This window comes from Excalfactoria chinensis, chromosome 3 (assembly GCF_039878825.1).
Source record: "Excalfactoria chinensis isolate bCotChi1 chromosome 3, bCotChi1.hap2, whole genome shotgun sequence".
NCBI lineage: Eukaryota > Metazoa > Chordata > Aves > Galliformes > Phasianidae > Excalfactoria > Excalfactoria chinensis.
Window position 1 is genome coordinate 48,480,859 of NC_092827.1, and position 24,905 is coordinate 48,505,763.

Consider the following 24,905-nt stretch of genomic DNA (forward strand, 5'->3'; position numbering starts at 1 on the left):
GCTACTGCATGCACACAGAGCAACCATTGAGCTCTCACAATGCACAAAATCCATGCACTGAATTATCTATCTTTGCCTCCAGCCATATGTATTCTGCTTTTTGCTAAGTCAAGTAATATCTACCATGCTGGCTCTAAGTGGCCCTTGGGAAAAAGGAAACCAGGGGGTAGACTGGCTGTTCCCGATCTAGGCTCACCCTGTGCCAGTACAGCATATTTTCTAGAGTGTTTTTTACAATTCAGTTTAAGTGACTCAACTGAGGGGTTTTGTATAACTTCTGACCACAGACTAACAGTTCTCACAGGAGGTAATATTTCCTAGTGTTTGGCATGAGCTTCCCTCCTTTTCATCTTAGCACTTGTGCTCCTTCAGCAATCCTCATCCACTTTTTTTCCTTTCTTCATGCTTGCAGCCTACAACTTGTATGTGGTTACTGGATTCCCTCGGCTTCCACCAAGTCCTTCACCGCGCAGCACAATGCATCACATTCATTACTGTTATGCAAGTACCTAGACAGACAAGCATTATCTAGCTGTTTTAATCTTTCCCATAAACCAGTCCTTAAAGTCCAACAGTGGTTTGAGTTCTTTTATGTGAATTCCCTCCAGTCTGTCAACATCAATTTGCAATACTCTGATCTTTGATTAACTAGATCATCACAGTGCTGACAAGGTATGACTATTTTCTTTTTTGGTATGTAACCAACTACTTATTTGTTGCATTTTACTAATTGTCCTTATTTACTCCCCTGTTTTTTCACTGTTCCATCATGCTCCTAGTAGCATACTTTTTGTGGTAAACAGCACCAAACACAATCAGATTCTTGAGGCCATAAGCAGCAAAGGTAATCCTCATAAATATTTAATACAGCAAACTGATACATGAAACAACTAAAAACCTTTCAAAAGCATCATCCCCCTACACAAGTCTCCTGGTAAACTGAGTGCAAGTGGCAGCAAAGCCATCAAATCAAAACCTTATCCTTCATTTCTACCAACATGAAATATTCTCCTGCTCTGCTCTATGCTCTCTCCTCACAGAACGAGTAGATGTTTGATTAGGTACAGATTTAAACACAAAAAGATTTTCCGATCCTCAGTTCCAAGTTCCAAGCAATTACCCATTTGCTGGGTGTAACTCTCAGCAGGGTCGCCCAACTGGGGAGTAGAACAGAAGAGGCCCTTCACAAAGGAAAAAATATTCCGAGTGTTTCACCTCACAAGGAGTTCTTGAAAAATGTGCTTCCCCCCAGGAGACCTGGAGTTGTTTGTCTCATTCAAGGGCTGAGTGTTTTCCTTTCACTGGCAAACTGGCAAAGCAGTTGCCTGCTCATGCAGCTGAGTGAGTGGAGCTGCCCTGAGCTGACGCCACATTTTCACGGGAGCTCCTTAGGGTTCCTCTGTTGCCACCTGATAGTTCTGTCTACCACATACTGAATCCCAGCTTTTGACCTCAGATAGACTGAGCAAGATGTAGTCACCTTTTCTGCTCACTAGTGGTGCTGGCAGCAAAATAACTGTACATCAGGGCAAAAAAAAAAAAAAAAAGCAGCCTTTCTAAGAGACTGCAACTGTTAGGGTTGGTGGTCTTCCAATGACTCTGCAATATCACCTCTGAGGATCTCACCTAGGGAGAATAGGAGCTAACGCTGGGCCCTGAAGTCTCAGACAATTAAGATTAAATGCCATTTTCTTAACACTAAAACCAAGCCTAGAACAAGAAGCTAACAAACTAGCTCTGACTAGATGACACCAAGTGGTCGTTGCAAAATTTACATTTATTATTACTGGATCACTTTGCAAAAGTTTCACCCTTTGAAGTGTAGTTTTGCAGCTTTGCCATTTGAATAATTTTATTCTTTTTTTTTCTTCTTTCTTTCTTTTTTTTTTTTTTTTTTTTAATGTGGGAGCCACTAAGTCTGAGTATTTTGAGTCTAGGAAGTGTGCTCTCACTCTTAAAAAATACAAGCAAAATATTTCAACATAAATTGCTGTTATATTCAAAAGTTGTCCTGTTGTATGTTAACAAGATGCAGATTTTAAACACTATGTATTAATTAATGACTAATGAAATGACTAATAACAAGGTTATACAGGTGTACTTCTACAGAACTCAATGAAAAGAATCCTATTAGTAAAACATCATAGAGCTTTGAATGAGACATTACATGGACTAGTCAGACACTGAACTATATGAAACAGCATCAAATCTGTTACACCATTTTTTGAGAACAAGTGTTTGTCACTCCTTATGCTCTTAGGCTTAAAGTATCTCTTACAAAATATATTTGAACATATCTTCATTGGACAATATACTTACTGATGTAGGAAAAGAGAAATCAGAAGCGTGTTCTCTGCTACAATTTGGTGTACAGTGTAGAGTTATATACACACATTTCAAAACGGATTTTTAAAAGTTAGTCATCTGCTGGAATATCTTCTGTTAGGATGTTTTCTTTTCTCCTTTAGATGACTCTGTGAAATACTTCTTCGGTCATTTTGCCAGTAACCATGAAACCCCAGCAAAACATCAGAAGTCCAGCCAACCCCGAACTGCAAAACTGGCTACACTACAAATTAACTCAGCAGGTTCTCCCAGTGATTTTGAAGGGCTTAAATCCTCCCTCAGCTACAGATTCTGAATCTGTATGGGCACACATGTGAAAGCAAATGCTCTTCATGCCCACTGGGAAGGGAAAACCAAGAAGCAGGTAATAAAATAGTATGGGGGCACATCCCCTTTGTTTTACAACTGCTCACAGAAGTGAAATTCCACTTTCTTTCTACAGAGTTATCACATCAAAATATCTCCCATTTTGAATCTGATCCCTGTAAAAAAAAATCACACTTTAAATTAAAAACAAACAAACAAAAAACAAACTGTGATTTTAAGGAGAAAGGGAGAACAATATGAAACACATAGTGAAAGGCAATCTGCACTGTCTTTCTTCTTGATGTAGTAGAGACTGCAGGTCTCTGTGGTACTCCTGTGGTATCTGTGCAGGCCTGCCCCAAGGTACATTTGATCAGCTGAGCTACATCAGCCACTTCATAGGTTCTCTGCATGAGAAATACATCATAGTCATCTGTTTGCCAGAATGTGCTCCCACTTCCCATGTTTCACTTCATGCCTTGGTCAGTGTTTTACCAGATGAACCAGTCTGCATTGTTTCCACATTTAATCTGCTTTCTGACCTTTCAAGGTTCCCTTCTGTCGTGCTCATGTCCTCATTGCTATTACAGACCTTCTAAATTTTAAATAATCTTACATGTTCTGTTTAGCATCTCTACAGTAGTCTGTAGAGACTTACCATTTAAGATCAATACAAAAGAAATAAATGGCCCAACCAGCTCTGTCATTTTTAATTCTGATTGTAACTCACTACTTGTACTTCCTCTTTGTATCTGGTCTGTAAGCTGTTTTTCTCTTCTGAAATCACTTTAGCTAGTAGAAAGTTAAGATTCCTGGAGAACGTCTATTCAGAAGAGTGATGCTGAAAATCGAAGTGTTGTGGTTTAACCTGGCAGATGGCTCAGCACCACCATGAGTCATTTGCTCACTCCCACTCTTCCCAGTTATATGGGGAAGAGAATCACTAACAAAGAAGTAGAATTCATGGATTGAGCTACAACTATTTACTAAGATAGAGAGAAGGATAAAGAAAATTGAGTGTGTATAGGTGATATATCTATATGTGTGTATGTGTACATATACATATGAATGTATATAACAAGTGATGCACAAGTAATTTCTCACCACCCTTGCTCAGCTAGCCCCCCAAGCAGCAGTGGAAGCCTGGAGGCCAAAGATTAACTAACTCCTCCCCCTTCGTAACTCCTTCTCCTTGATGTCATATGGTACAGAATATCCCTTTAGCCAGTTTAAGTCAGCTGTCCTAATTCTGTTTCCTTTCACCTCCTTGGGTCCTTCCCTGAGAATGGCCCTGGGTCTGTATAACACTGCTTAGCAGCAGCTGTAAACATCAGTGAGATATCAACATTGTTTTTTTCCTAGAATCAAAACATAGCATCATACCAGACACTCTGAAGAAAACAATTCAATCCCAGCTGAAAATAAGACATTACATCCAAATAATTTATGCTGTTTTATTTTCTGATGTTGAACAAATGAAGCATAGGTCTGTTAACAACAAAAGTAATGATCTTCAGGTGGGCTACTCTAGGTGAACACATGAAGCACATGTGCTCCAGCAGTTTTGAAACCACAGGAAGAGCAGCACACTGGATGGAACCATGCCCTGAGCAACTGAGCCCTGCTGGGTACCTGTCTTTGCAAAGGGGGCATCTGAGTGGTTTGTACCCATAGAACACTGACTTACTTCAGATTGGCACTGCACCTAGTTTGAGAGATAATCCCATCTCCAGAGTGAATAGCAGCAAGATTTTTCTTTGTCCTTGTTACTACTATTGGGCCTCTCAGAGCAGGAAAGTTTGTCAGACCATTTCCTCACCAAAGAGTCCATGTAGGAAATGTTCTACTTCTGCTCACTCTCTTCATCCCCACCTGAGAAAGGAAGATCTCTGGAGCTCATCCCTCTCACCTCTTTCCTCCCTGACAGACATCAGGGCTGCAGCTGGTGCTTGGAATTCTCCTATCAGGAGCAAAACATTCCCACTAATTGTGTCAACCTGAGTCACCTACTGAGGTGGATGCCTGATCAAGTCCAAGTACTGCTACTCTGAAAGGTCACTTTGCAATAAAAGCACTTGTTAAGTACCTCAATGTGGGGGTCTCAGCCACAAGGAGGTCTAAGGATGAGGTGAAATTTTGGGGAGCTTATGGATATGGGCATATCTAGTAAATACCCAGGTTTGCAGTGCCTGCAGTTAGGCCCCCCAAAAATATGAAGATATTACAGGAGATGCACTAGCAGGGAGAGAGGGAGGGCAGATACATCCAGCTTTAGTGGACCAGAGGGAGAAGGGAGTAGAGACTGTAGTAAGACTGAAGGCAAGGATGAGGGAAGGGGAGGGCTGGGAGGGAAGACAGGGTGTTTTGGGAGGCAATGAGGGAGCTGGCAGTGATGTGGTCAGAGCTGTTAACCAGACAGGTGAGATGAACAGCCCAGTTGAGACAGGAGAGTGTGCATGGGAAGCCAGAGTGAAGCCTCCACAAAATCTTGTCTATCTAGCAGGAGAGTCAAAGTATTCATCGCTCTGGTAGGAAGACTTGTTAGCCACACTAGGATGCAGTCTTCCTGACTATGCAAACAAGAAGACAGAGAGGACACCTGTATCAACTCTGGAAGCAGTGATGTTGTCAGCCACCTCCGAGGAAGAAGGTGAGACAAAAACTTTAGAGAGGGGGAAGAAAAGACTGACTGACTGTGTAAAGGCCAAAGACCAGAGAGGTAATGCGGGAAGTGCAAGAGCCTACCAAAACAAGATGTGAAAGACCCCTGCATGGCTGAGGAGAAGTTATTGCTTGAAAGCAAGTTGTGTGAACTGCTGTCCATAGGATGTCCTCTGGCCTGACTCAGAGATGGGTGCAGAAAGAGAGAAGAGAGTGAAGTCAGATTGTGCCCCTCCAAGAGTAGCAAAAAACTACGGGACAATCAAAAGCAGGAAAAAAGGCTGAGGAGCATGGCCTGCAGCCAGGGAAGCCAGTTTTCCACAGAGGAGCGATGGTTTGGAAGAAAGAGAAAGGAAAAAAAAAAAAAAAAAAAAAAAAAAAAAAAAAAAAAAAAAAAAAAAAAAAACCTTCAAAAAGGAAACTAAAAATTTTCAGTAAAAGTGCATTCTGTGGTGACAAACAAAGCAACAGAGGAAATGTGGAATAGAGTGTCTATGACACCCCCAGCACCAGGCCTCAGCAGCGTGGTGGCAGCAGGAGTGCTGACAGGCAGCAGGGCTCTGAGGGACTCCAGCCCCACAGCTGGAGTGACCCAGGTCCCAGCACAGAACCTCAGCCTCTGTCAAAGGTGAGCACCAGCAGCCCTGTGAGCACCAAAAGCAGTGTGTTCTCTGGCAGGAATTTCACGTCCCTTGGTTAACATCTGCCATGGATATAAAACACACGAAGAAACAACTCACCAAGCAAAAGAAAGCAGTTAGCGTTTTGGAAAGCCTACAGTCTACACAGAATTTTTCATCTCTTGCACCACAAAGAGCAGTTTTAAAGTCACCAACAATTAGACTGACGTGTCCTCAGAACCCCAGTGAGAGCATGCTTTCCTCCCAAAAAGAAAGCCTTATCTCTTTTCCTCTAATATAAAGGACACGTTTATTTTCAGTCCTGCATAAATAGAAAAAGTATACTGAATAAAATCTATCAGAAAAGATGTTAAACTAAACTGCTGCCAAGGCAATATAAGATTTTGAAGGAGAGAAACATGTTTGCCGCTATAAAGCACAAATACCTTGACAGCATCCTTTTATTTTAGAATTGAGAAAAAAACTGGAATTAGGCCCAGCTCTCCCAGAGAGCTCTTCAATTTCTTTATTCAAGCAAAAGCCATATTCAGTCAACACAAGATTTCTCAGTTAAGCTCAGCAGGATGAAATGCAATGTTAACTATAGGATCAGAGAAAAGTCCTGCTTCAGAGCAGGCAGTTCTAATACACAGTGCTGAGGACAACCAAGACAACAGCAGTTTCTTTCCCTCTGAAAAAGACTAATGGACAAAAGTGAACTTTCTGCTGTTTAAGATGGCTGTTCTCTTCATGAACACACATTCATGCCAGCATTTGTAACTTTGAGTTCATGGAAAAATAGGTTACTTCTTTGTCTTAAGATCCTTAACCAAATTCTGTGGTGGTAGAAGTCTCTGGCTCTGCACTGTATTTATGCCTGCTTACTTTGGGAACGGACTTTACCAAGGATTTATTTTGCCCCTGCATTTTTTATGGCAGAGATAGAGAAAATATTTGCATTAATAGTTTTGTCCAATGTCATAGTTTCTTCTACTGGCAAGCAGGAGTGGAGCATGTGCCTTTATTTACCCAGCTTTACAGGGATCTGTATTTTTACAGTCACTTCCAGGTGCCAACAATGACTACTGAGGAAGTGAAATAAAATACCACAGATCTTGCCAGAATAACTAGTGTTGCTTATTTTTGTCGTATGTATATACATATATACACAGGGGCGTTTTTAGAGCGATGTGCTTTATTATTAACAGCTAGATTGGAAACCTGAAGATGATTCATACTTTTCTGTCGTGTAGAGAAACTCAGCTAAAGCTACTACTGTTCCCTTAGCACTTCCCGAGAACTGGTTCCTTCCTAACTCTCTGGAAAACAGCTTGGTTTTTATTTTAAAGGAACAACCAACAGCAAAATTCAATAATGACAATTCTCCAGTTTTTTTGGCAACCGAAAGGCACAAAAGAAGTCCCACTTGGAGTGAAACCACTCAAGAAAGAAAGGAAAACGTTGAAGCAGACAGTAGGATGGGTGGGAGGGATGGGAAGAAATAAAAGAATCCCTCTAGTCCAAAACCCACTAAGCTTTGATTTAAAAGAATAACAACCTCTCAGTGTTCCCATTTTTGACAGAAGATGTGCTGATGTGTTCATCCGGCCCTTCAGTACTTACGTACCACAAATTAGTCAAACCATGCTACATCACTGCAAAGACTTAAATTGCAGTGACTTCCAATAGGAAAGTTATGCTAGCGTCTTCATTTTCACAATGTCTTTCCACTATAAAAAGATAGTTTTGTACCTGCTACAGCTTCGTCCATTTTAGCAGAGCTGTCTCAGTAACAGATTAAAGCTCACAATTCATGAAGTGCAGAAAACAGCGAGACAAGGTTCCACGCATTTTTGTTAAGTAATTAAGTGACCTGATTTCCATTAATAAAGAAAGTGTCCTAGTTCCCATTAACACCACTGAAGCCGTTCATTAAGATGATGAAAGTTAGACAGTTCTTAAGTCTTGGCCCACAGGCTTTGAAGAAAACACGGAACCAGAGCCAAGGAGATGTTTGGTCAGAGTTCAAAACGCGCAGCAGAGCCTTAATTCCCCACTGCTATCTGTCTTGTGCGGCCGTGTACAGCTGCTTACAGAGCCTGCAAAACACCACCAGGCAAGAATTCTGCACACGTGTAGAAAATCAAGTCCCGGCTTTTGAGGAACATACACACCGAGTGGAAGGCAAAATGCTGCAGTTACCAGGAGTATCCAACACAGCAATTTTAAATGTTAGCAAGCTATTACTATCTCCATTTTATTGATAGGAGACTGAGAGAAACAGAAAGCAAGCTAACCTAGATGGAAAACCCCACGAAAATTAATAGAGTTAATTTTTAAAGTGGATTAGTTAAACCACAAACAATTCTATGCAGACAACCATTCAAAACTAAAGCTGCTTTTATTCTATTCAGTGTTATTTTATTCTGAAAGTGAATTAATTTAAATCAAATTGCAGCTGCTTTTGTTGTGAATAAGACCGTGCAAATTGAGGTTCAATACAGTTCACAGACACTTCTAATTTACACCCTTTGTTAATGGAATTAATTGGTCTGAGTGTCTGAGCTCACAGAGGAAACATGCAAAGGTGTGAGGAGGGAAGGACGAGGCTCACGCCTGCAGGGTTTGTGCCCCCGCATCCCAGGGGTGCGGCCCCACCATCCTTGCCGTCACCATTCGGTGCAGCCCGTAGCCAGAGGACATCTTGCCTTTCCCCATCACTTAGGAAGCAGTGACAGCTCGAGCATTTCATGCATTTAACGAGAGGACTGCACAAGCACCTACTGACTGGGGGCCAGGAGGCAGCACTCGACCCGGGAGAGTGCATTCATTGATCTCTGTAGGCACCAAAAGGTGGGGAATGCAAACTGCAGGGCACGTGGAGCTGTGCTTTCAGTCGGCAGCCGGAAAACCCAATAGCTGGCTTCACCGAGAACACATCTGCGGAGGTGCTAACCTCCAGTGATAACCTCCAGTGATAACCACTGAAAGATGCCATTGCAAAGGATCTATAAATACTGACTATATCTCCCCTCCTTGATAGATTGTTCTTTTTTCTTTTAACTCATCATCCGCTTGACATCATGTTTGCTTACAGCAAGCCTCCGTGCAATTTTTATACTTCCCAGAACTGAAGTAAAATCAAACAATCTGCTGGTGTGAGCACAGCCCGCCGGGGCAGCGCACTTCTATCACTGCACGCTCATGGCTGCAGCTCCGCAGCAGCTACCGACGGCTCAGCCCCGCTGCGACCCGCTGGCAGGAGCCCTGCTGGCAGCTCACTGCCAGGTCGCTCGCTGCGAACCGGGATGAACGCTGCACACCCACCGCGCAGCCACAGTCCCGGCAACGCCGCGTGTCTCCTTCTTTATTTCCCTCACATTCACAACACACGCTTTCCTCGGTTCTCTGCTCTTTCCTCAATCTGTCAGAACCACCTCGGTGCGACTTTGGCTAGAAATCACCTCAAACTTTTAGTTACAATCAAATCAGGTGGGGAAGAAAAAGAAAAACAACACAGTATTTTTTCTTGTTTTTCAGCTTTCCCCAGCAGTTACCGGTGATCCCATCAGGAAGAAAATACAGCCTCCTTGTTGTCAGCCACGGCTGATTGTCTTCCTCTACTGCTCTGAAGGTTTCCCAGTAAGAGAAAATAAAAGCTGCAGAGCAGTTACTCACACGGGGCTGCTCACAGGGTGCAAGAAATGAGATGCGTTTGTTTAGAAGCGAGATGGTAAAATACAAGAAACAGCTCTAAAACTGAAGGATTAAGTGCCATAAAGAAGCTCGGAACAGTCTTGAGTGCCGCGGGATAGAACTGCTGCTCTGTAGGGACAAAATGCCCCAACTAGCGCACCTTACACGTCCCCCACTGTCTGAAAAGAGCAATCCCGAAATCTCGGGCACGAGGCAGATTAATCTGCTGGAGACTGGGAGCGGAGGAGCGTCTCTTCCCCGCGGGCCGTGCTGACATGTCTCCACGTCCCGGCGGTTCCCTACACCCGTTCCAGTGCCGTCGCCGCATCCCGGGGCCGGGCGCTAGAAGCGCTCCCGGTCAGCGGGATCCGTGGTCACACGGCAGCCGTCCCCATCCCAACCTTCATTCGCACCGCACTTCTGAAGACGGAAAAATGGGGGGGGGGAGGGAAAGAGAGAAAAAAAACCAAAACAATAAAGCAGCCGTCGCGGAGCCCCGTTCCCCCGGCGGGGAGCGGCTCGGAGACATGCCGGACCTGTGCGCAGTCTCCGCCCCGCTCCCCCCCCTGAGGCCGCTCGGAGGCTCCGCGGTTCCGAGGGCAGCAGTGCCTTGTGGCTGTTACCTGCGGGGGAAAAGCGGTAGAGAATGGGGAGGGTTACATTAAAGTGAGCATGCGAGCCCCACTTGCTCAGGAGCGGTAATTCCTCTGCAAGCAAACGCCCAGAGAAGCTCCACTTTTCTGTAGTGGAGGAACGCGCCTCACAGCACCTCTCTCCGCCCGGCAAAGACGGAAAACGCAGAGAGCGGCTGCAGCTCCCACCGCGCACCTGCTGCCGCTACGGGTGGGGACTGACAGGGAGTGAGGCACGGGGGAACCCAAAATGGCCCCCGAGGAACGAGTGGGTTGGAGATAGGAAAGGGAAAACAAAGAAAGGGGGGGGGGAAAGAGAGAGAAAGAGGAGAAAAAGAACAAAATAAAAAAAGGGGGGAAAAAAAGAAAAAATAGATAAAAAAAAAGAATAAAAGAAAGGAAAAAAGGAGGGAAAGAATGAAAGAGGAGAGAAAAAGAAGAATAAAAAGGAAGGAAAGAAGGAAAGAAGGAAAGAAGGAAAGAAGGAAAGAAGGAAAGAAGGAAAGAAGGAAAGAAGGAAAGAAGGAAAGAAGGAAAGAAGGAAAGAAGGAAAGAAGGAAAGAAGGAAAGAAGGAAAGAAGGAAAAGAGAACGAAGTGAACCTGCCTAAGCTGGGTGCAGCAGGGCCCTCTTAGCGTTGGGAGTTTCCAGGAGGAGAGACCCCAGCAGGGCTGTCGGGAGGATTTCGCAGCCGGCTCCACGACGCACAGCCCTGCCATCAGCCTGGCTCAGGGAAGTACGCACGGGACAGCTCGGGTTTCTGTAAGAGAAAAGCACGGCAGAACTGTGCCCCGCGAGAAAAAAAGAGAGAAAGGGAGAGAGAGAGAAATCGTAAGGCAGCCAGAACGGTGTCCTGAGTGAGCACGCATCACACAGCTGTAGCGGCACTGACGTTTGATCCGCAGATGCCCGTGCGGAGCCCCGACAGCGGGCACCGTGCCGCGCTGCGGGGTGACTGATGGCAGCGCCCGCCCCCCGCCCCGTCCCGGGAGCGCCGCACGACCCTCTGCGGCAGCCGCAGCCCCAGCGGAGAGCAGGGGCAATGCGGCCGGTCGCCGCGGGCTGTTCCCGCTGCGCATCGTTTTCCACCGAGCGGTCCCCGTCCTTATTTGTTTTTGTTTGGTTTGGTTGATATTTTTGCTCAGATACCATCAAAGGGGCCACTGTGGGGAATGCGTCCCGAGTCCCCCGGAGCCGCCTCGGCCCTTCCCGCGGCCACTCCGCTTCGGTTGCGTCCCAACGACAGCACGACTCCCGCTGACGGTACCGCGGGCGTGAGAAGGGCGACACTGCAGCGACAGCCACGTGAAGAGCCTGCGTCCGGCGTGCCGCCGCTATCACTGCCTGCACGGAGGGAAACAGGGCTGCCGCTGGCTTCTCTTCCAGCACCGTGCCGCCCCAGACGCACAGAGCCACCTGCACCCGAGTGCTGCGCGTCCCTGCCCCGGCCCAGCGGCGCTCCACAGGGGCACCGGGCGAAGTGCCGCCGGCACCGCGGCTCCGGCCCCCCCGGCGCCCATTCTCCCCGCTCCCTGCCGGCCGCCTCCACTGCCCTCGGTACTGCCGGGCACAGGGGTACAGTCCGAGGTCGCCCCCTCCCAAGGCCGGGAGCCTCCTTACCTCTCCTCGCGGATCCCGGCACCTTCGGCCGAGACTTTTTTCCGGCTCCCGGGTGGGCGGCCCCCGCCCTGCCTCCCTCCCTCCCGTCCTCCCGACGGGGCGGGCCTGGCCGGGGGCGGGCCGGCGCGCTTGAGGCTGTGCCGCGGCGTGGGAAAGCGCCTCAGAGAGGGTTCGCTGTGCTGGCGGTGCGGTGCGTGCGGTGCCGTACGGGAGCCCCCGTCCGGATTTATTTCTCTCTGCCCCACGCCGGCTGCGGGCTGAGCCACGATGAAGCGACCTTGCGAGGAAACTACCTCAGACAGCGACATGGACGAGACCATCGATGTGGGCAGCGAGAACAACTACTGCGGGTAAGCGAGACTCTGTTCCTCCCCCTCCCCACCATCCCACCCGCGCGGGCGCTGAGGGCCGAAACCCCGAACACCGAAACCCCGCACTACAAAACGGCAGCATCCCGAACATCCATCGGGAGTGTGGGCTGCCCCGGGATCCCCGGCACCACTCGGAGCCCGCAGCTGCCTGGGAACACCCGCACCAGCCGGGGCTCGGGGCAGTGCTGGCCCGGGAACCTCCCGGCAGCCCTGCGTGATGCACTGTGTGCAGTCGGATCTGTTCTTGGAGTCACTCCCGATCGGGACCGAGCAATTGAAATGAATCGGCGCCAGTAGGAAATGGCCTGTGGGTCCAGTGGTTGGATGGAAACCGCAACAAACCCCGCTGTGAGCCGATGGAGATGGGCTCGGGGGGGGGAGGGGGGGGTTGGGAAGTGTCGGGGGGAACTCTGCAGGGACAGCTCGAGTCTAAGGGCTAATGTGAGCAACGCAGTGATATGGGCACCAAGCCCCGGCTTGTCGCCATCACTGAGTAGATGCCTGTCAAACAGCAAGCACGTCTTGCCTGTTCGAGATGAGGTTGAGAGCCTTCTGTAGCTGTGGGCAGTGAAGTTTTAAAAGCAGATTGTAAAAGCACTGTGCCGGTGGTGCTGGAGGAGGCAGCAGGTGTCGTCAGGGCACTGACCTCCTGCATGAGTGCCCATTGACCACAGAGGTGACAGGAATGACAAAACCTGGCTGGGCCTGCAACACTGGCATACATGTGCTGCTGCTAGCACTGAGGCATGGAATCGTTAAGGTTGGAAAGGGCCTCTAAGATCATCTATTCCAGCTATCACATAAAGGTGATCCATGTTCTTTCCTTTGGACGCGGTTCTACAGACTGTATTTGTAGGCATGATTTTAGATGGAGTGAAAATGAAACCTGTGCTGGACAGTGAACTGTCTCCAGAGAGGAACTTTCAGGATGTTCTGGCAACTTGCAGAGCAATCCGCTTGGCTGGAGCAATCCAAAACAGAATGTCTCCTTGAACACCCAGCAACATGAGAGGGTACTATGAGTACTCAATACAGTGACCTAAGGTGTCTACGGAGAGCAGTGTCACGTTGTGCAACACCTGATGTACTTTTGTCATTTCCCAGGCAAAGCCATAGTTCTGTGCTTCGACCAAATTCCCCAACCACAACATCTCAGATTATGGCCAGAAAGAAAAGAAGAGGGGTACGTGTCCTTTCGTTCTTCTCCCATGTGACGATTTACGTGTGTGCTGTGATTTTGCCCTTCAACGATTGTGTAAACTTACTGTGTTTTGTTTTTGGGAATAGATTATAGAGAAAAGGCGCCGGGATCGTATAAATAACAGTTTATCTGAGCTGAGGCGGCTGGTGCCAACTGCTTTTGAAAAACAAGTAAGCCCTCTTTTTTTTTTTCCTTCCTGTATCTCATCTGGCAATGTTGGTTCTCTTACAGAGCTTATTAAAATAATCCTGTATGTGTCCTGATCTGGCACAAAGCTGGCATCTCAGTGAAGCGCTTTGTTGTGGCCAAACTATTAGGAACATAATTCATCATAAAGCTGAAAAACATTTCCATTCTTTGGCTTGTTTTTCCCTTAAGGGTAACAGTGTTCGTGTTGCCTCTGTTCTTTCGATGAATTCCAGTGGTGGTTTTGTTAAAAATGTGCTTTGCTCCATAGTTAAAAAAAAACAAAACGAAACAAAAAGCAACAAAACAACCCCCCAGACCTGTGTGTCAGTTAGTCGTCGGTATAAATCTTGGATCTCTTTTGCCCTTCCTTTAAGGAAACTTTCATTTTCATCTATAATAGCAGTTGCAGCGTAATCAATACGGTTTCCTAAGAAGCAAGCAAGCTGCCCGGATCAGTCAGGTTTTAAAGTGGCTGTGTAAAGGCAGTGCACTGGGGCTGGGAACAGGCCCAGTGGTGAGATCTGGGTAAGGCAGTGGTACTTTCAAAGGCTTTCAGTGAGCGGTGCTCCATGGGAATGCTGTGAGGGTCCAGCTGACCGCAGGGAACCTGGTTTCAGCTCCTGCCTGGGAAATTGCACAGTGAAAGCTTCAAGTACAGTCAGTGCTGCAAAAAGTGTGTTTTGTTTCTGCTGCTCAAATTATTTAGTTACTTTCCCATATCTTGAATTTGCTTTTTTTTGTTTGCTTGTTTGTTTGTTTGTTTTTTGTTTTTTTTACTCTCTCGATTTGATATTTAACGGCATTTCTATTTTATCAAATGTATTTGAAGATGCATGGGTACATGCAGATGGCACTGGGTCTCATTCAGAGGCACCAACTGAGCGTACAGCTCCTGACTTCCTTCTATCTGAAAATAAAATATAGAAAGTAAACCCTGAGAGCAGCCTGTGGGTGCTGAACTGCTGGGACAGCTGGGAATGGCCAGCACTGTACATGGCTCGATACATGAACAAGAGGCCAATGAAAAAGATATTTTAAGCATTACAGCCACAGTAAGAGCATCACTTGTGTCACCTGCGGTATACTTCGGTACCTGCTGGCTGTAGCTGGACTGTTCCACAGGCCGTGGCACAGTGGAGCAGCAGAGGTATTTTCAGCTAGATAAACAGGCAAGAGACAACAGTTGTTTGTCCCATTTTATTGTTTACTTCTCGAAACCCACAAACATTATAAAACAAGTCCTACAGAGCCTTTGGAAGGGACCCAGCAGCGTGCAGTTTTTAGCTATTAGTCACTCGCCCAGAGACGGCCTGTGCTGTTTCTACGGAAAAGATGAAGCCTGAGCAAAACACGGGATGCAATTGCATGTAAAATGTAGAATTTAATCAAAAAATCACCTACGCAGCAAAATTCATTCTAAAGAATGCTGAAAGCAATAACTGAATTAAATAAAAAGAAAATAAGATGGGGGTAAAATAAGCTTGCAATGTATTTTGTTCAGCTTCCCTGCCACTTTCCTGCAAGATGCCAAAGGCAAAGTCACCCGTCCTTTCCCAGCTCCTTGGCATTCCACTCACTGAGGTGTCTGAGCAAGGCTGCTCGTTCCCACTGACCTTCCACCCGCTCCTGGCCACATGCTGAGCCCCTGCGGCGGGGAGCTTCCCCCTGGGGCTGAGTGCTGGGTTGACCCCAGGCCTCTTCTGCTCACCTGCAGCCCAAATGAAGAAGCGGGTGCTGCAGAGTGTCTGGTGTCAGCAGGTGGCATGTGTGGGAACAGAGGGCAGATTTAGCTTGCAGGATGCTGTCTGCCAGCAGTCAAAGTTTGTGCAGCTCTGATTTTAGTTGATGCTGAGGGGTGCCTTGGGATAATGTTTGCACGGGAAACTCAGCCATCTGGGTATGTTCCAGGTGTGTCGAGGGGAATGGTTTTATTTGTAGATGAATGTATTAATACTGCCTTCGGACTTGCATCCTACAACACCATGAGCCATCCTCAGTGGCAGGAAAGAGACTGACCGCTGAAGGAGCTCTTTCTTTTTCACAGTGTTTGGCTGTGTGTCCCTGCAAACCCGGCCTCGTGGTGACTTACAAAACTGTGGGCTGTGCGATTGTTTTTGCAGCAGAGAATGAGAATAGAATATTCAGCAGCCAAATGACATGTCAAAAATTAATAGGCTTCTAGGGAAGAAGGATACTTTTCGGTGTGTGTCCATAGGGACACCTACTGGTAAAAGCAGCAAAAAAGGCTGTAGTGGGATCTTCATCACCAGCTCTGCAGAGCTGTCCCAGTGGGATTTTTTGGGTCGGTTGCTTGAAAAGGACGTGCTGAAAGTGAGACCCTTCTTTCATTTCATGAAGGCGTCATCTCTGCACCAGCCTTAAAGACAGAGTTACACCGAGCCATAGTCTTAATAAAACCAGGTTGTGCTTGTGTCACTAAGAGGGAGACGGCAGGAGTGGTTAGGCAGTGTCTGGGATGCAGATGCTCACAAAAGAATTGAGCTGAGAATGTTCCAGTGATAGGAGAAATTGAAACCGTAATGCTGAGCTCAGTTTTATTTACATGAATCTCTTATCTCGAAGGGATCTGCCAAATTAGAAAAAGCGGAAATACTGCAAATGACAGTGGATCATCTGAAGATGCTTCAAGCGACTGGAGGTAAAGGTAAGGAGAGGATGGTTTCTTTTCTGCTACTTGGGGAAATCTCAGCAAAAAGTGCTTTGACGGGCTGTGATAGGCGTTTCCAGATTAAAGGAGTGGAAATCAATGCTAATGGCAGGATTGAACTCGTGGGAAAGAACTACTGGGACAAAAGAAGCACTTGACCCTGGGCTTGTGTTTGCTTTCATAACACTGTGGGAGTAAAGGCTTCATTCACAGGCAGCCCAGTCAGAGATTTGTTTGGGGTTTTCAAAGAGCACTGAAATCGGCACAGGGAGACAAAACAAATACGCAAACACCAAACATAAACAGGAGGTTTGTGGCAACGATTGCGTAGCACAAAACCAATGTTAAAACTCATTATACATCAGCTATACCAAAGGAAGTGGATGGAGAGGAGCTTTCATTATTGTGAATGTATTTTCTTTGTTCAGAAAAGACTCAAAATGCGAGGTCAGACTGCCTCATCCACCAGAACAAAATCCAGCCTGTTGTAGGCAGCTCTAGGCATCAGATAAGACTGCAGACTGATAGCAGCACTATCTGAGCTTTTATTTACATGCAGTATGTGTTTGTCAGAGGTCAGGGTGGTTCCTCGCGTCCAGAGCCTGTATGACACAGAGGCAGGCAGTGCAGTCGACCCATTCGATCGCCCGCTGCCGTGAGCCAAGCGTGCCCTGCTTGTGCGAGCTGACAGCCCTGGGGCTGGAGGCCAAACGATGTCAGCCACCCACGAGCTGTTCTCTATAGTCACGGGGTTGCAGCTTATTTGGAGCAAAGAACTTGCTTGCCTTCCATAAGCACTGTCCCATGTCCTGTGCCCTTAACCGTGATTATAGTTGAAACTGCTGTAATGTAGACCAGACCATTTTTCATTGACCCATTGTGATACAGAAGTATGGGCTAGAAAAGAGACTGCTGCTGGAAGTGTAATCACTTTCTTTCTTTTTATTAAACTCGAAAGTTTTTAGCCCGTGAGAGAATTGCTGCAGCTCTCCGTACCTTGCAGTGATTACAGGGCTCAACTTAAAATCAGCGCGTGCGTAACAACAAATGGCTATGGGAAAGCCTGCTGGAGGCTGGTGTTCTGTTATTTGTTAAAATTCACACCAAGCCGACATACATATTTTATAGGTGTTAAGAGGCTTTTGTTAGTGGTACCTCTAAGCTTAAGATTTACTGGTAGCTCATTTTGTCAGAAGTGAGAGGGATTTTATCGCCTTTCATATAGCAGATCTGCCTCTTGGTATTCTGAGCAAGCGTACAAAATTTAATCTAAGAAAACATTAATTTTATATCGCTCTATTCAGGAAAAAAAAAATGCTCTGTAAAGATCTGTATTGAGCTGGGAAAGTAGTGCTCTTCGAAGTTATGAAATGCTCAAATTTTTGTGCTTGTGCAACTTGAATTCAGATAATCTCATGTGTCTGCGTGGTGGTGCAGTCTTTAATTGCATATTTGCCTACCGGTTTTCCACAAAGTCTGTTTCGCTTGGTGCACAGAGTAAGCAAGGCTAAGAAGCCAACGGCAGTGGTTGCTGCTTTGTTGCATCCTCCCTGTGCAATGTGTAGCCCAGCTATCCCAGCCTGTCTCCCACAGCATGCTGCAGAAGTCATCATAAAAGCTGCAGCAGCTCCTTCTCTCCAAAATCTGTACCAATAACAGGAAATCTTCAGGAAGATTTAACAGGAATCTTCCTTCCCCTGCCTCCCCATCCTCAAACAAATGTTGTCGGGGATTATTTTTTAAGTAGGTCAGATTGAGTCGCTGGCTGATGGGGCAGGGACAAAGTGCTGGGACAGGAGCTGGCAGACACTGAGCAAGGAGTGTCAGGGTGTGGGGAGGTGATGTCTTCTCAAGTCCACAGCCACCAGTGGTCAACCAGAGCCACCTTTGGTGGCTCCCCAGGGCCAGAGGTTTGTGGTGCATCAGTATAATGCCCAGCTATTTCACAAACACTGCGACTTAATCTTCTCCTTCTGACCCAGAGATAAGAGTAATCTCACTGGATGGATTAACAAACTTTAAGAAAAGAGGTCTACAAGTTAGTGCTGGGCAAAGTTTAAGCCTGTGTTTCCTGCTTGCTTAATGTTTTACTTTGCAACATTAGTAACAGCTTTTAATATCATTTCCTAAGGTATTTTAAAAGCTGATATTTGTTTTATTTGCAAGTGTAGTTATTCCCACTTCATAACTCATGTTTGGAGCCAGAAACTTTGTTGGTCAGAAAAAAGATTAGTCCCATCATTTCATCAGTGGACAGAAGTTGTTATCAGAGGAGAGAAAAAAACATGTCCTAGAACCCTTACACTGTGTTGTACCCTGTGTTGAGAGCTGGGGATGGCTTGTTTTTCTCCTTGTGGCCCACCAACTGAGGATGCATGGGGATGAAAAGTCCAGGGTGGTGTTGGTGGCTTCTTGGATTTAGTGGTGCGGTAAAATCCAGTGTGGGCATAGCAGGAAAAAGGCTGACGTGGTTTCAGCTTTTTGGAGCCACTAGGGCAGACAGGGAAGCAGGAAGGGAAGAAGGCAAAGCAGGGAGGCTGCTGCTTTTCCAGCCCTGCGTATACTCCGTATTTCCTGATGCAGGTGTGGGCAATGGTCTCATTGTCATGTGAAGTTATTATCTGGCCTGGGGCCAGCGCTTTTTGCTGACAGGGCAAGCAAGCAAAGGGAAAGAGCTGTTAGCCAGCAGCAAGTAGCTGGCTGGAACTTTGGTGTGGTTTTATTGCAGCTTCAGTGCAAATTGAGCTCGGGTGACTGACACCTGGGTCGGTGTAGACAGAGCTGTTAGTTAGTGGCCATGCCCTGTCACCCAAGCACCTGGAGCTCAGTTCCCACATGAGCTGGTGTCCTCATTTCTGTTTCTTGGCCACCTCACAGGAGATTGACAGAGAGCCAATATAGATAGGGCTTTTGGACTGCTCATCACAGAGCCAGCTCAGGCTCAGAGGGAGCCACGGACAGCCATGTCCTCCACATCTGCATTCCAAAGACATGGAAGGGAGTCCTCAAGGCTTCTGATGTGAAGACAACCCTCAAGCAAAGCTGCTGGCCACCAGTCAGGCACATAGCTTTCTCACCACTGCCTGCCTGCCTGCATGCCTGGTTTCAGTCAGAAGTTCCCTCAAAACACTGTGATTTCACAGATAGTTTGGATGCGGCAGAGGGGTCTGTGCTTCCTTACAGAACTCCCCGATGTATTATACTCACCAAGCTGCTAGATGGAGAGGGGTTTTCTGGGATCTTGTACAGCATCGCGTGGGCAAAGTAACCTGCATGACAAGCACTGTTGTAAATTGGCAAGAGGTGGTATATAGCAGGAGGGGGATTTGGGGAAATGTGTTTAATTGTGCCTGAGTTCATTCTACAATGAGGACGCACAGCAATAGAAAGTGAAAGCAGCCATCTGAGCTGCTTGATTTTTTCAAGAAGACCTCAGTTATTTCATGCCAAACTGTGCAAGATCTGGTGTAGATATTGCTGACAAAATTCACCATGATAAGAGCACTTGGTCCATCTATACCAATGCACATCATAGTCATAAATACCATAAACGAGTTTTGCAGAAAGCAAAAGAAAAACCACTGTGCCAACTTGACAGGACATTGTTCTCCCAAGACTACCTCTAAACTAAAGTGGAATTGATTTTTGTAGCTGAAGAGCAGCAACTTAACCACTAGATTTAATACTAAAACCTTTTAGAAAGGGAATATCTTTTCATGTGCATTTAATAAAACTGTTGTTTGTTTGTTTGTTTTCCAAATGTTTTTTGTCCCAAGCCTATGGAGCTCCAGCTGCTGTTTGCTGAAATGCCTCATGGGCTATGTGACTGTCAGTCTTCCATCTCCAAATTAGCAATGGCACTGCATTAAACGTTTTCTCAGTAAAGCTTTTTATTGTGTGTGTGCAGAGTCATGACAAGATGTTTTTAGTTTGTAGTTAAATAGCACCGTATGCCACATCATCCTAATGACTCTGGGAAGGAGATGAGCCCTCAGCAGCAGTTACAACTGTCTCACAGTCTCAAGCAATAGCTCGAGTGCATTGCTGTGAATGCTAGCATGGGGAAAGCAGAGGCAGCAGAGTGCGTGCGAGCTGCCTGGTCCCCCACCGTCTCTTTGTGCATAGAAATGTGTCCCTCACACACGCGCAGGGGTAACACCATAACACCACACTGCAGAAGCTTCCTGAGGTACTGCAGGAGCGGCATCGTGTATCTTTTCAAGAGTCACGAGTACTTATGGTCTTAATTCTTTTCATTTATATAGTGTGCAGAAACAACTGTAGCCTATTGCGTTACAGGGATGGTCACACAAATCGCTTACAGACTGGAGAACACACTTTTCTCTTTGCAGATCTTAACCCCTAAGTGGCAGACCAGTGGCTGAGGGAGGGTGGGGTTGGCCGTGTTGCCTAATGTCAGCCTAACACTCAGCATGCCTTCTTGTCCACCTCTTGCAGGTTATTTTGATGCTCACTCACTGGCCATGGATTTCATGAGCATTGGCTTCCGGGAGTGCTTGACTGAAGTTGCGAGGTACCTGACATCTGTGGAAGGTCTCGACACCTCTGACCCACTGCGTGTCAGACTGGTGTCCCATCTCAGCACCTGCGCCTCTCAGCGGGAAGCGGCTGCCATGACCTCCTCCATGGCCCACCACCACCACCCGCTGCACCCACACCACTGGGCAGCCGCCTTCCACCACCTCCCGGCTGCCCTGCTGCAGCCCAATGGACTCCACACCCCCGAGGCCGCCCCATGCAGACTCTCCTCAGAAGTGCCTCCCCACGGCTCCGCACTGCTCACCGCCACCTTCGCCCACACCGATGCCGCCCTCAGGGTCCCTTCAGCTGGCAGTGTTGCTCCCTGCGTCCCCCCGCTCTCTACCTCTCTCCTCTCCCTCTCGGCCACCGTTCATGCCGCAGCCGCTGCTGCCACAGCAGCCGCTCAGAGCTTTCCCCTCTCCTTCACCAGCACCTTCCCCATGCTCCCTCCAAGCGCAGCTGCTGCTGCAGTGGCGGCAGCTACAGCCATCACCCCACCGTTGGCCGTGTCAGCCTCATCCAACCCCCAGCAGGCTGGCAATGGGGCAAGCAGCAAGCCCTACCGACCTTGGGGGACCGAGGTTGGAGCCTTCTAAGTGCCCTCTCTTCTTCCCTACCCAGCTCCCTCTTCTCCCTCCGTGCGCTCACACACATACACACACGCATGCACCCACACACACACATGCACACACACACACACACGGCTCCTGTGACCTTGCTGAGGGCCAAGGGCCACTGTCACCCAGGGCCTGGCAGCCAGCCCAGGCACTGCCCTCGCTACAGGCACTGGAAGGGACACGGGCAGCCTGCTCCTCTTGGCAGGTGTGCTGAGGGCACCTTGGGGCAGTGGCTTTCAGAAGCATCACCACTGCGTTGGCATGTGGATGTTCCCCAGGAGATCCATAGGCACTAGTGTTAACAGTTCTCTGGCTGTACATGCACAGTTGGGGGAGAGGCAAGGGATCATCCCCATCAGGTCTCCTGGGGCTCAAAAAAGGATTTGATTTTCCTAAGTGCCTGACATCTAAACAATAATAATAATAATAATAATAAAAAGAAGAAATAAAACTTATATATACGTGTGTTCTGCTAAAACCAATAACATTGCACAGGTATGGGAGTGATCTGGGAGAGAGAGGCAGTCCTGCATGCAGCTTCAGGACAGCAATATTCTTCCAGGAGAGTGTGCTCTTTAAGCAGACAGGTCCATTTAGCCAAAAGGCTGCTGAGAAACAATGTCCAATTTGACAGGCCTGGAACTCGCTTACTTAGTCTCCTTCCTTTGTACAGACTTGCCAAATTGTGACATCTAGCACAGCCCTGGTAAAAGCGATTATCTTATCAGTGCTTGGATTAATGAACGTTTCAGCAGTGCCTGTGAGCCTTGAGGCACCTTTTTTTATGGCTTAACTATGGTGCTAGCTTGTATCTGCACAAACAGTAGGTTGTCATGCACCCAGAAGTAACCACCTGCTGACAGCACGCACGCTTCCGTGGGGTTGGCTCATGCCAATACAAGAGACCTGTTGTTGTGAGAGTTCTATTTAACTTATTTAGCTGCATTCGGACGTTTACTTTTAGCCAACTCTGTGCAAAATCCCTCTTCTTTTCGCTATCGACTTCTGGGATAACAATCGCTCTGGGTATGAATGAAGTGATGGTAGGGACAATTTTAAATTGGCTGTTAGCATGCCAACAATGTAATGTGGGTTTGATTCCAAACCAAAATGAATGTATTAAAGGGGATGGCAGTAAGTTATTTTGTCAATACCCAGACAACTAGTGCTGCATAAAAATGTTTTGCTTTCCTTTTTTATTACAGTGACTTAAAAATAACCTAAGTATTTTAATACATCAAGTCAAAAACTAGAGATTTTATGTTTAAAAAAAAAAAAGAAAAAAAGAAGTAAAAATAAAACACAGCATGTATTATTATGCACTTCATTTCTCTGCTGTGTGGAGAAAGCAGTAAGCATTGAGAATGTTAAACATTACGCAAAATATACTTTAAAATATTTGTTTTAAAAATACTGTACCTAGTTGGTCTTTTATGCATTACTTTGTTAACCTTTTTCTATGCAAAAGTCTTTACATATCACTAATTAAACGAAGTCCTTTTTGACTGCGTTTTATGGATGATTTGTTGCCGTTTTTATTTGCTCTTGAGAAATATTCCTGGGCTCTGTGGCCAGAAACACACCCATCAGCCTCTCTCCTGCTCCTGTTCGATCAGAAGCCTGTCTCCTCCAGGATGTGTTTAAATGGGCAGGAAAATGAACAGTAAAACAGCATTGATTTTGTTTCTGCGTTGGTGGGGCACTTAAGAAACAGATCCATCTGTCCATCCCAGAGAGCGCCCTAAAGCATTGGGGTTTCCTGATCCAGCATTCATTCACCCTCACTAAGGGATCTGTGTGTAGAAGGAGAAAAATGTAACCAAACGACATTCAACACTGAGAATAAGAGAGGGCAGTTTTCACCTCTGGTTCTGGTTTCCTAACTTCAGTTCTCACTGAGGCAAGAGTTTGTTTCCTGTTAGGTCTGCTGAGAATGTTAGTGGAAGGTGTGTAATTCCCTAGCCATAGGATAAGCACAAAGTCTTACAAGCCTGAAAGGTGCTGGAAGATCTATTAGGCTCACCTAACAGGTGACAAGACTGAGGCACAGAAATGAGGTGACAACCCTGCAGCCTCCCAGAGACATCATCCATTGCCAAAATGCAAACTCAGCTCAATGACTTGCTCCCACCACCCCTGCCTCCCAAGTGTTAGAAATGTAGCTGATCCACACCTGCATAAATGAGACCTCAGTGTTCAGGTAATGGGGGGCTTTGATTTACATGAACAGCATGCTGTTCCATGGATAAAACAGGCAAAAAATAAAAATTAAAAAAAGTAAAAATAAAAATAGGAGGAAGGATCTCTACTCCCATGCCATAAAACATACATGGTATTTTGTGAAGTTTTGCTGTTTGTGGGAGATTCGGACATTTCTTTGTCTCTCAACATAACTGCCCTATGGCAGTTCAGCATGTCCAGCAGCATCCAGTTGAGGTATCATTCATTTTCTCTCAGGGCACTTTCAAGAAGAAAGTGAAAAAAAGTGTGGTTTATTTGCATGAAAAAGCAGATTTCAGCCCTACTTGATTTTAAGCTGTTAACTATTAACCTGCCATCTAAGAGCCTGGTATGAGGTCTCCCTACATCCTACTGTGGTAAGAACAGGCAACCACTCATTTGGTTCCAGCTTAGGGCTTCGAACTGTTACTTGGTTTGCCCTGAATCATTACAATCTGTCTCCCTAAAGGCAACATTCATGAAGAAAGGTAGCTCGAAAAAATATTTTTCAGAAACTGATTAGACAGAACTGTGGTTATTTTAGCTCCCTGAAGCAAAGCGTCACGGGTGGATTTGTGCAGCCTTTGTATTTGGGCCTGTCTTGCTCTCACTCTAATGAAACAAGCCAAGTTTGTGTATGCTGAGTGGCTGATATCTCCTCTATTTTCTTTTTCTGCTTTGTTTTGGTTTTTGTCTGGTTTCAATTTGTTTTTTGAGACCAGCACTGGGCAAGGCAGGAGCTCAGCCTACGTGTCTGAGCTGAGCCCCCATATAGGATGTCACCTCTGTCATGGCATGTGAAGGTTTCCTGAGTGAGAAATGAGAGGAAAAGCAGTTTATCATACATGTGCCCTTGGAAAGACATCAGAAGGTAATAGCTTTGGGTAGGCCGGAGCTGAAGGAATCCCTATAAGTGGTAGAACAGAGCAAAGGAAAGCTGTCCACTTGGTATAACTGAGTGCCAAAAGGTAGGATGTGGCTCTGCACACATTTACTTCAGCCTTTTTCTGTCTTTATTCTGCATTCAACTGAGCAGCAGTCCTGGGCAAGGAAAACTTAGGATCTACATCATAGCATGTAGCCTAAGAAAGCGAATCAGACTGTTCACTCAACGGTGTATCTGACTAACTTTAGCTTTGAGTAACTTTTCCATGTGTGGGTTAGAGCCTTAAATTTCAGGACTTGTACCCTGGCAGCAGCCGGGGGGGGGCAGGTTG

General features: G+C 46.6%; 1 protein-coding gene and 1 long non-coding RNA gene across 3 annotated transcripts; one reads left to right on the forward strand and one right to left on the reverse strand.

The window, feature by feature from the left end:
• Positions 1–6,426: 6,426 nt before the first annotated feature.
• LOC140249647 (uncharacterized) lies at positions 6,427–11,993 on the reverse strand. Of its 2 annotated transcripts, none has more exons than XR_011903053.1 (4): positions 11,881–11,993; positions 11,410–11,604; positions 10,867–11,020; positions 6,427–10,049 (listed from the first exon to the last, which is right to left on the reverse strand). It is a non-coding gene; the product is annotated as an uncharacterized lncRNA (long non-coding RNA). The 2 variants fall into 2 exon arrangements; XR_011903052.1 differs by having other exon boundaries at positions 7,121–10,049; positions 10,867–11,044.
• Positions 11,994–12,007: 14 nt separating this feature from the next.
• On the forward strand, positions 12,008–22,978 carry HEY2 (hes related family bHLH transcription factor with YRPW motif 2). The gene is made up of 5 exons (XM_072331636.1): positions 12,008–12,230; positions 13,356–13,434; positions 13,539–13,622; positions 16,225–16,306; positions 20,768–22,978. Exons 1-5 carry the CDS (start codon positions 12,148–12,150, stop codon positions 21,445–21,447), a joined length of 1,008 nt encoding a protein of 335 aa, XP_072187737.1. The 5' UTR covers positions 12,008–12,147; the 3' UTR covers positions 21,448–22,978.
• The last annotated feature ends 1,927 nt before the right edge of the window (positions 22,979–24,905 follow it).